At 43.4% G+C, this 10,796-nt stretch overlaps 3 protein-coding genes across 3 annotated transcripts; all 3 read left to right on the top strand.

The window, feature by feature from the left end:
• The first annotated feature begins 134 nt into the window (after positions 1 to 134).
• Positions 135 to 4,200, top strand: paqr7a (progestin and adipoQ receptor family member VII, a). The gene is made up of 3 exons (XM_037263579.1): positions 135 to 252; positions 922 to 982; positions 1,564 to 4,200. The coding sequence occupies exon 3, from the start codon at positions 1,576 to 1,578 to the stop codon at positions 2,638 to 2,640; it is 1,065 nt and encodes a 354-aa protein (XP_037119474.1). The 5' UTR covers positions 135 to 252; positions 922 to 982; positions 1,564 to 1,575; the 3' UTR covers positions 2,641 to 4,200.
• Positions 4,201 to 5,090: 890 nt separating this feature from the next.
• Positions 5,091 to 7,140, top strand: sh3bgrl3 (SH3 domain binding glutamate-rich protein like 3). The gene is made up of 3 exons (XM_037263573.1): positions 5,091 to 5,250; positions 5,660 to 5,827; positions 5,894 to 7,140. The coding sequence occupies exons 1-3, from the start codon at positions 5,206 to 5,208 to the stop codon at positions 5,957 to 5,959; spliced, it is 279 nt and encodes a 92-aa protein (XP_037119468.1). The 5' UTR covers positions 5,091 to 5,205; the 3' UTR covers positions 5,960 to 7,140.
• Positions 7,141 to 7,232: 92 nt separating this feature from the next.
• Positions 7,233 to 10,763, top strand: LOC119129990 (probable histone deacetylase 1-B). Its single transcript, XM_037263429.1, has 12 exons — positions 7,233 to 7,379; positions 7,800 to 7,912; positions 8,017 to 8,134; positions 8,213 to 8,287; positions 8,361 to 8,499; positions 8,607 to 8,748; positions 8,828 to 8,920; positions 8,985 to 9,093; positions 9,440 to 9,820; positions 9,988 to 10,143; positions 10,205 to 10,250; positions 10,325 to 10,763. Exons 1-12 carry the CDS (start codon positions 7,331 to 7,333, stop codon positions 10,353 to 10,355), a joined length of 1,452 nt encoding a protein of 483 aa, XP_037119324.1. The 5' UTR covers positions 7,233 to 7,330; the 3' UTR covers positions 10,356 to 10,763.
• Positions 10,764 to 10,796: the final 33 nt, after the last annotated feature.

Below are 10,796 nucleotides of genomic sequence, written 5' to 3'. Positions count from 1 at the left end.
ATAAAACTATTGTTTTGCTAGAAGCCTCAGGAACACAACAGCCGTGATTTGCAAAAGATAGGACTTATGTAAATTGATCTACTTTTCATATTAAAAATCGACAGTACTTCAAAGTTTTTTATTTGAATGTTCAGTTCATAGTTATGGGCGTCATGTAATGATATTGATAAGCAAGAAAAGCTTGTACAACTTCAATGCTGGCACACCCTGTCAGTGGAAGTCTGCAGAATATCATACGAAGTCTGCTGGTTGGTAAGAAATTACTAATCTTAAAATGAAGTAAGAAAATTTCTTATCCATTTATATTTATTTGTTAGTTTACATTTATTGTGTTATTCAGTCGATCTTTTGCATCTATTATTAAGTGCGTCTCTCCAAAGTGCAATGAAGAATTTTTTAAGATTGCTTTTTAAATAATCAAATTTCCGTTTTGTAGTGTTGTTTAGTTTTTGTATGATAGATATTTCTATTTTCCACTGTCATTTTAAATTTGGGCAATTTGCTTTTATTTATTTAAGTTTAAGTGTACAGTGCAAAATTATGCACAGTATCAAGCACTGTACATTACATTATATGATTACACAATGAAAATATCAAATAACAGAATCGCATAATAATCCAGTCACATCAACAAAGTTTCCTAACGCAATAGGCGAGTTACTCATTTCAAAGTAAAAGCTTTTGTGATAAAACAACTAGATTTGCAGAGTCAGCTTCCTCATTTTCCATCAGTGAATGCACTGGCCATAACGGAATTTTACGCTGCTGGCCATTAGAGTAAATCTTTCACATTTTTATTTTTACACGTTAGCTTTTTATGTTTGTTGGTAATGTCGGCCTACTTTTCAATGCACTTCCGTCTAAGAGTTTGACACCGCCCTCCTCATCTGTTGCATATTTCTAATCTGGGCGTGGAAGAAGACAGAAGACGCACGGACCAACGCGGCGAGGCAGTCGTCTGGTGAAAAGGGAACCCGACACGGTAAGAAAAAGCTCCTTTACGACAATATAACATCAGAGCAAACTTTTAGGCATTCATAACAGCAAAACGTGCAAAGGAAACAACTTTTCCAAACTTCTTTGCCACTCATGTGGACTTCAAGACGTCACTTAACTTCGGTGTTCTGTTGACCCCCCCCCCCCCCTCCCCCGTTTAAATAATAACTGGGGGCAACGGTATTTTGTCTTGACCCATATTTAAAAATAATAATAGTGTTAAATGAAATACAGTTCAATTCATCCATCTGGAGGGTGGTGTCAGTGTGACGTCATTCACAGGTCAGAGATACCTGACGATGTAAATTCCTACGTTCCATAGAGACAGCATAATTTCCACTCCTCAGCCACCCCACTAGGTACTCTGCAACTAATTTAATTATTCAAAAATAATTATTTTATGATTAGTTTTGAAGATTGTATGTACTGTGCTGTATTTATGTACCAATTTGTCAATCTGTCGGTGCCTCACCAGCCACGAACCTCGCCGCACATCAGAGATGGATTTTAAGATGGATATTAAGGATTTGAATCAGTTCTGAAAGAGTTTTTGGTGCTTGTCCGCAGCTTCCCGCCGCCATGACGACCATCGTGATGGAGCGAATTGGGCGCCTCTTCATCAGCCTGCAGCACATCAAGCAGGTCCCTCGGCTGCTGACCTCCGAGGCATCGCCCTCCATGCCCGGCACTGTGCGCGACACTGAGGTGCCCCACTTTTTCCGCGAGCGCTACGTTGGCACCGGCTACCGGCCCCTCCATCAGTGTTGGCGCTACTACTTCCTGTCCGCCTTCCACCGCCACAACGAGACCATCAACATCTGGACGCACCTGCTGGCCTTTCTGGTTCTCCTGGCCAAGACGAGCGACGTGGCACAGTCGGTGGATTTGGCACAGGACCGGCACGCGTGGCCTCTGTTGATCCTCATCCTGTCTGCACTTAACTACACGGCGTGGAGCGTGGTGGCGCACCTCCTGGGCGGCAAGTCAGAGATGTGCCACTATGCCTTCTTCTTTCTGGACTACGTAGGCGTGGCACAGTACCAGTACGGCAGCGCCGTGGTGCACTACTACTACGCGGCTGAGGAAGGGTTCCATCGGTGGATGGGTCCCATCTTCATGCCCGTGGCGGCTTTTCTCAGTTGGCTGTCGTGTCTGGGTTGCTGCTACGGCAAATACCGGAACCACACCCTCCCGCCTTGGGTGCGCAAGGTGGGCCAGGTGACACCATCCACCATCGCCTACATGTGGGACATCAGCCCTGTGGTGCACAGACTTCTCCTTAGCAACCTTGACAACGACCCGGCCTTCGTGCACCACCTGAGCCAGATCGCCTTCTTCCTAGGCTGCGCCGTCTTCTTTGCCTTCCCCGTGCTGGAGCGTTGCTGGCCGGGAGGTTGCGACTTCCTGGGTCAGGGGCACCAGCTGTTCCATATTCTGCTTTCCTGTTGCACCCTGTGTCAGATCCACGCCTCGCAACTGGACTACGACAGTCGGCGGCCGGTGTACACGCTGCTCCACGCCGGAGACGACGCGGCGTTCTTCGTCGGCCTCTACGGGCTGACGCTCTTCATGTGCATGCTCATCGCCGCTTTTATGCTGAGGAAGGCCAAACGGCTGCTGGACCGCCAGACCAAGTCCAAGTGAAATGACTCATGAGTCGCGGGCACTGATACCACGAGTACTACTGAAAAATATTAGGTACACCGGAGATAATTACTTTTTTACTATACCGCTCTCTTAATGAATTTCAACAGAGCGTACATCGTGTCATGTTTTGTATTATTTCCTAATTATAATGACCGTATGTATTAACATTGAATTGGCAGTCATTAACGCAGAATCTACTTGACTGCAATGGCCAGCTGGTAAATGGGACAATTATCTTTCGGTACAATACCAAGCATTTGAGATGTGGCTGAAACGCTTATTAGCACTTGCTTATTATTATTTATGCTAAGATAAGGGAATGTGTCTTTTTAAAAGCACTTTTACGCGACTTGAAAACACTTGAGACGTTTGTAAAGAAGAAGGGATTTCACGTGGTGTGTTTTACGTCGCCGGTATCTTATTGACAATCTGGGAGGGGGGGGGAACACACAAGTGCCGTGACATTGTTGTAACATGTTCATTTTATCTCAATGGGGCCAACTTTAGAGCTTGTTCGAATGGGGAAAAATCCAGTGAACGTGCCTGGAAAATTCACACCACACCTCCAGCCGGTATCATTGTTAGGGATCATCATGCTAATGACATAATATAGCACGTGTGTAACTGAGCCCCTGGTGTCGTCGAGCTCTATTATTTTCACTGACAACAAAAGTGTTGTGTAACCATCCAAACCGACTGTTTCCACGAAATGCCTCCACCCGCTTGATTTGCTTTCACACAGTCCAGAAAATACAGCGGAAATCCCCCAAAAGTGGAGAGTTGGTCTTTGCTGTTTTTTTAGAATCCTAAAAAAAACATTTTCACAAGGTGACTAAAGCAAAAGTTTTCAAAAGAGTGAACGGCGCTTGTTTATTTAACCAAGGATTTAGCATGATGGTTAATGGCTAAAATCCTCACTGGCAAAGTTTGACTTTATTTTAGTTTCCTCTCTATGCTTTTTTGAGATAATTGACTGGAATGATGAAATTCACTTTTACAATACTTCCTATGGGTTTTCCCCACCTTGCACTTTTATTACACGACGGTGAATTTACTGCAAAAGAAGTGAAGCACATGTCTGCTTTAGTTGCCGTTCTATAGTCATCCTCGCAACCGCGATATTCGTATGCGGCACACGGGGAGCGTGGGGCCGATTAGCCGGCCTCACCGCGGCGGTTTCGCGCTGCTTGTTCGGTCTCCATGGCAGCCTTCTAAAAGTCTGCGTTCCACCCGGCGTGGCCTCAGCGTGCTATTTGCATATGAACGCACACCGTGTCGACGCTCCCGTGAATGAGTGCCTCGTTGAACACGGTGGACTAATAAGCACAATGCGTGCTCAGGGCTGAGAGATAACCTTTTTGTACTTGAGGGAAAATGTTTGTACTGAAGGGATGTGGGGAAATGATTTGTAAGGAATGTATTGGTCAGAAGCTAGTGTTTTATATTGTTTTAATGCTACATTATAGCACACCCTTAAAAGTGACATTTCATATCAAATTGATTTTAATGTACTGGGTTCTTTGCTTCAGGTGTGAAATAAACAACTAAGTAAAGCTATTTTGATCTACTTTGTTTTTAAAATGGAATTTTGATGTGACAACTGGGCTAGTTTGCATAATAATTGCACCACATGCACTTATCTGCTACCCCACTTAAAGTGAAAGATATTAGGGAGCGACCCGTTTTAAATAAAAAGTGAATGAGCAGAATGACGTAACTGTCCAAACTCGCCAACATTCCTGGCGTGTGACTCACAGGAGACAAATGTGAGGACCAGGGCCCCTCCTTATCCTTGGCAATAAATTCCCCACCCCAATTAAACGCGGGATTTAATGATGCTGAAAACATTGCAAAGCATTCAACACGCTACGCCACACTACACAGCTGACCCCACACAACTGTTCTGTACTAATTAGACATTATCTCTCAGCATAATGCGGTCATAAAGTTGATAATGGTTACATTGATGACAATAAGAAACCCACAAAGTGTTTTGGGAAATATTGGCGAAGCTAAAAGCATATTTTGGGGCCATTTTTGGTTGTTCAAATGCATTTGTGCACATTAGCTTCCCTCACAAAGACCGTCATAAATCGAAATCATCAATTTGGGCCAAATGAAGACAAATCTGGGCAGATGCTGTTGTATTTCATTTTTGTCTGTATTGTCTTGAGTGGGTTGTGTGTCTGAAATGAATTTTTTATTATGATAAGCACAACCTAATTATATTTTTTTAAAAATAGGTATGTGTAGACTCACTAATATTTATCACATTGCGTCTATTATTAATGTTGAAGATGCAATGTTAATGAATTTTAAAATGCATTATTTAAATGGTCTATTTTGTCAAATGCCTTAATCTGAAGCGACAAGTGTCAACTTGATTGTTATTTTACCAAATAAAATACTCCATAGTATTACACTGGGCAGCTGTTTTATTTTGAAAGTCTTACACTACTGTTGCACCACTTTCCTATTTCTACTTGATGCGATCACGTGACGCCACCACTGGGCGAGCAGAACTGCAGAAAAGGAAGCGAGAAGAACAAGTACCACCAAAAAATGGGGATCAAACTGTACTACACCACTGTAACTCCTTCACGGACGGTGAGTGGCTTAGCAGCGGGTCGCTAAACTTGTGCTTTTTGTCCCCCCCCCCCCTTGTTTTCTTTTTTTTCTGCTAAGCTAACGGTGGTGAGCCTTGCACAAGACACACCCAGCTTCGCTTGCTAGCTTCTAATTTTGACATTCACCTTACTTAGTGGTCATTAAAAAACAGAATACCAACTATATATTTGGATAACTATAACTGTATGCTTAGGTTAAGCGCCAAGTTTGTAGTTGGGAAATCGTTCAGGGGCGGTCATTTGGGGTGTGGTCAAAAACATATTCCCACCCATTAAAACCAGAACTTTCACCCCCAAGAAGAGTAATTTTATGTCTCTAATATTTATCAATAAGTGATGCACATCCGTCCAATGTAAATAAAAAAAGGCAACTTACTTGTTTCTTGCAGATCAAGTCCCAGCAGGCTGAAGTGATGCGCATCCTGGACAGCAAAAGCATCCAGTATGAGTTGGTGGACATCTCGGTGGGCGGCGAGCTGCGCGACGAGATGCGCAGCAAAGCGGGTAACCCAGCGGCCGTCCCGCCGCAATTTTTCAACGACGACCAATACTGCGGGGTGAGAAGCGTGAATTATAATTTGCAGTGGTTTTTGTGTTGTCATGCTAATTATTCACCCCATCAGGATTACGAAATGTTCTCTGACGCGGTGGAGGCGGACACAGTGGACCAGTTCCTGAAACTGGCGTGAATCACAACTAACCATTCCTATCACCCGTCAAGCACACTGAAGACCCCTTTGACAGCGACTTTCGTCAGATGCCATAAGGAAGAATGCCAAATATCTTCAACATACGTCTTTGTTTCAACATCGATATTCAACCAAGCTTGTCTTAAAATCAATCCACAGATCGCCATTCATACCCAGTCTTAATGACGTGGACATGGTATTATAAACGTCACCTTCCTACATTCCCCTGTTGCACTTAACAATCATGCTAGGCTAAACGACAAACAAAAGAAAACCATTTTTCCTTGTGATAATTTGCAGACATTTTAAGTCCCAGTGGCAAAACATTGATTAAAATGGAAGTCTTAATTTAGTTTAAGAAGCTGTTTGTTATGTAAACTCCTAAATCCAAAGATTCTACTGCTTGTTTCACTAACTACTATTCCATTTCCGTCATTACGCTTTTCCTAAATTGTTTTACTTTTTTTGGGCCGGACCACTTTGGAGTTTCCTTTACATTAGAAGTTAAAACTGAATTTGAGGATGCACCCACCAAGTATTTTAAGCATCCTTGCTGTTAGGTTGTCTGTCCAGACAGGCCAAAAATGTGAATAACAAAATGCATTTCATTGGTCAGAACGTTTCGGAATGTCTCGGGGGTGTTTGTGATTCCTTTCCTAGTTCTATTTGAAATGTTGTATTGTTGACTGAAAAGGACCAAAAAAAAGACACCACTTCTAGTGTCATCCATGTAGCTGGTCCTGGGTATGACCATTCTGGGACCTTATGCACTGAAGCAGTTACACAGTACAAGGCTGGTGTGTTTCAATGGACCTGTCACATGTGAAAATATGTTTTCATTTCTTTTTGCGTACATGTGTATATTGACATTTGGTTGATAGAGAAGTTTACCTCACAGCAGATACACTTCAGCATGATTCTAGGTCACGCAATTTGGGACATGGCGCAATGACAAGCCTGTATTGTTCACAATGTTTGTGCACTTTTTGTATCCCCGTATTGCAGACTATGGTTCATGTTCCGGTCACATTCCATGTGAGACCTGTTTGCTTTATGTTTGGACCAATTCTCCTTGGCCAAAATGAGAAGTAGAAGAAAATAGGGAATAAAATGCTGCTATCTTCCAAGAAGATTGTGATATGTCATATGGGTTACAAAATTAAAAATGAAGTTGAATCAAACTTTGATTTTAATCTGGTTTTATTTAAATCCAAATCCGACTTTTTGACTGGATTCTGAGTCAGTAGATGTTCGATTTATAATACAGGGGCCTCCCAACCGGGCGGTGCAAAAAGACTGGCAGGGAACCACACACACAAAAAGCAAGAACGCAGACCAAATCAAGAAGTAGAAGCTTAATTGGGTGTAAAAATGGCGATGTCGCAAGGAACAAAGAAGAAAGTTTGTTATTACTACGATGGTAAATATGACCTTTTGCACCCCCTTCGCATTTGCAAAAGCATTTAAAGATGCTTTCGGTGAACTGTGCATGCTTTAAATTGCACGCGCGCTAATCTCTTAAAAGTGCAACGCCGGTCGGGCTAGCCCGTTTTGCAACAGAAGGCTAACCAGCACGCGTGCTAAGCTAACATATCTGCAAGTGTAAATGCACAGAAGCTAATATCGTCTTACCAAACTAAAACGAAGTCACATGATCAATTTAACGCATCAGAAGCGCTTATTTTGTTTGTTTAAGGTGCAGTTCGGGTAGTGTCCCACTATAGCTAATGGATGCTAAAGACACTTGCTAAGTTTCCTGGCTGTCAACAAGATCATATGTGACTCGCCGAGTCAGCATCGGGATGGGTGCTCTAACGGTTATTTTAATAATATATTGCAGGTGACGTGGGAAATTATTATTACGGTCAAGGCCACCCCATGAAGCCCCACAGGATCCGCATGACACACAACCTGCTCCTGAACTATGGACTGTATAGGAAGATGGAGATCTATGTCAGTTGGCAATGCTATAGAAACCTGAAATTGAATTTACATTTTCTTATAATAAAAAAAAAAAAAAAAAAGGCTCGTACTTACATGATATTATGTGTCCGTAGAGGCCACACAAAGCCAGCGGCGAGGAGATGACCAAGTACCACAGCGACGACTACATCAAGTTCCTCAGGTCCATCAGACCGGACAACATGTCAGAATACAGCAAGCAGATGCAAAGATGTGAGATTTTTCTATTTCTTGCAACATGAAGTAAAATGTGCAAATCAGAAATCACTCACTTGCGTTTTCCTCACGCAGTCAACGTGGGAGAGGACTGTCCGGTGTTTGACGGCCTGTTTGAGTTCTGCCAGCTCTCCACAGGCGGCTCCGTGGGTGCGTGTTTTTTTCTCTCAAGCAAGTTGACATTCTGTAATACGCACAAAAAACATTTAAAATTGTTTTCCAGCGGGGGCAGTGAAGCTGAACAAGCAGCAGACAGACATTGCAGTCAACTGGGCGGGAGGACTCCACCACGCCAAGAAGTCGGAGGCGTCCGGTTTCTGCTACGTCAACGACATCGTCCTCGCCATCCTCGAGCTGCTCAAGTAAGCCTGGTGGATTTCTGTCAAATTTTGGTCCCATTAATTAAGCAACCTTTTTTGTTGATGTTAATTCCTACCTTTGAAGATGTCCATCGGTCCGTTGTGTGCAGGTACCACCAGCGCGTGCTGTACATCGATATCGACATCCATCACGGCGACGGCGTGGAGGAGGCTTTCTACACCACCGACCGTGTCATGACCGTCTCCTTCCACAAATATGGCGAGTACTTCCCCGGCACCGGTGACCTTAGGGTGAGTTGGATTTCTGCACCTTAAGCCTCTCCGGCGATGGTTCACTCGACGATAAGACTCCAAATGCGTTCGCTTGCAGGACATCGGCGCCGGGAAGGGAAAGTACTACGCCGTGAACTATCCGCTGAGAGACGGCATCGACGACGAGTCTTATGAGGCCATCTTCAAACCTGCAAGTGCTTGTATTACACCCAGTCAAGACAATATATGCAGTATTAAGTGTTTGTGTGGTTTAGATCATGGCTAAAGTGATGGAGATGTACCAGCCAAGTGCAGTGGTCCTGCAATGTGGCGCTGACTCCCTGTCAGGAGACAGACTTGGCTGCTTCAACCTCACCATTAAAGGTAACACACAAGCAAAGATTGTCTTGAATAGGATCAACAAATACACAAACACAATTGCGTGTTTCTACCACTTGCCATCTTTGTGGAATTTTTCAAAAACATGGAACATTTAGTGACACAGTTTGAAATGTTACTCTAATTTTGACACGACACTGATGGTAGATATTTTTAAACTTGATTTGTTAATTTTTTACAAATTAGTACACTATTATAGGCCATTAAGACTTCATATGGATTTCCTTAGCAGTAACTATAAAAGGCCACTAGGTGGCAGTGTTGCTTTGCAGACGCTTTCCTGGTAACTCATTTTTTTCTGCTGCCATATTTTACCTTTTGCTGTTTTCAGGTCACGCCAAGTGCGTGGATTACATGAAGAGCTTCAACCTGCCTCTTCTAATGTTGGGCGGGGGCGGCTACACCATCCGCAACGTGGCGCGCTGCTGGACCTACGAGACGGCGGTGGCTCTGGACTGCTCCATCCCCAACGAGCTTCCCTACAATGACTACTTTGAATACTTCGGCCCCGACTTCAAGCTGCACATAAGCCCGTCCAATATGACTAACCAGAACACGGACGAGTACCTGGAGAAGATCAAGCAGCGCCTCTTCGAGAACCTGCGCATGCTGCCGCACGCGCCCGGCGTCCAGATGCAGGCCATACCGGAGGACGCGCCGCACCCTGACAGCGCGGATGAGGATGATGAGGAGCCTGACAAACGCATTTCCAGTAAGTCTGAACACGGTAAACTGTTATTCATACAGTAATGACGGTTCTTTTTTTTTGGGGATCATTTTACAGTATTAACTTTGCAACAAAGTTACAGGGCAGACCCATTTTGTGTTTTCTGGACGATCCAAGATAGGAAAGGTTGCGTTTTTTGCTTTGCTCTTCAGTCCGGGCACACGACAAGAGGATAGCGTGCGATGAGGAATTCTCAGACTCGGAGGATGAGGCCGAGGGACAGGGTGGCGGCCGGCGGAATGCGACCAATCATAAAAAGCCCAAGCGGGTGAAGAAGGAGGAGGAGCGCGATGGGGAGGAGAAGAAAGGTAAGATTCTTTTGCTTTAATTTAAGGGGAACATGCTTGATTTTTTTTTTCTCCATTGCAGATGTGAAGGAGGATGAAAAGGAGGATGAGAAGATGGATACTTCAGTGTAAGAGCATTTGACTCACAAAAAATCTTTAAATTTACAGAGCAACATTTGACTTTTTTTGATACCATTTTTAGTGCAAAAGAAGAAGTGAAAACTACAACTTGAAGTGCATTTCCTGCTGTTTTAGAGCTCATGGGAGCTCGTACCCAGTTCCGAGTGTTAAGCTCCACCCGCCCCGGCACATATACACCAAAACAAACGTCATATTGTTTCCTTGTGCTCCATCCGAGACGAAGAAATCCATCCATACGCAAATGACCCTCATCAGTATATATATTTTTTTAAATACATTCGGCTTCTATTTGTAATGAAACTGAATGTATGTAATTATCTTCCTTGCCGTACTTCCACACATAAGTTATTTTGACAGCATCCTGTATTGTTTTTTGTTGTGCTTAAGTCTGGAGAACATTTTAATAAGCAAAACACCTTTCTCTGTTGTTGTGTACAAAGGTGGTGTGATATTGTTTCCAGATTGAGTTTTTGACTTTGTAATAAAAAAAGAAAGAAACATCAGATTAATTAAAAAAAAATAAAAAATCACAC

Source organism: Syngnathus acus, chromosome 11 (genome assembly GCF_901709675.1).
Source record: "Syngnathus acus chromosome 11, fSynAcu1.2, whole genome shotgun sequence".
NCBI classification, from domain to species: Eukaryota; Metazoa; Chordata; class Actinopteri; order Syngnathiformes; family Syngnathidae; genus Syngnathus; species Syngnathus acus.
Note: the sequence above shows the minus strand (reverse complement) of the source record. Positions and strands in the feature narration are given on the sequence as shown.

Coding starts and splice junctions, on each gene's coding strand:
- paqr7a (XM_037263579.1), top strand. CDS start 1,576: ATGACGACCATCGTGATGGAGCGAATTGGGCGCCTCTTCATCAGCCTG.
- sh3bgrl3 (XM_037263573.1), top strand. CDS start 5,206: ATGGGGATCAAACTGTACTACACCACTGTAACTCCTTCACGGACG. Junction 5,251..5,659: donor CTGTAACTCCTTCACGGACG/GTGAGTGGCTTA, acceptor TGTTTCTTGCAG/ATCAAGTCCCAGCAGGCTGA. Junction 5,828..5,893: donor ACGACGACCAATACTGCGGG/GTGAGAAGCGTG, acceptor TCACCCCATCAG/GATTACGAAATGTTCTCTGA.
- LOC119129990 (XM_037263429.1), top strand. CDS start 7,331: ATGGCGATGTCGCAAGGAACAAAGAAGAAAGTTTGTTATTACTACGAT. Junction 7,913..8,016: donor ATAGGAAGATGGAGATCTAT/GTCAGTTGGCAA, acceptor ATGTGTCCGTAG/AGGCCACACAAAGCCAGCGG. Junction 9,094..9,439: donor CTTCAACCTCACCATTAAAG/GTAACACACAAG, acceptor TGCTGTTTTCAG/GTCACGCCAAGTGCGTGGAT.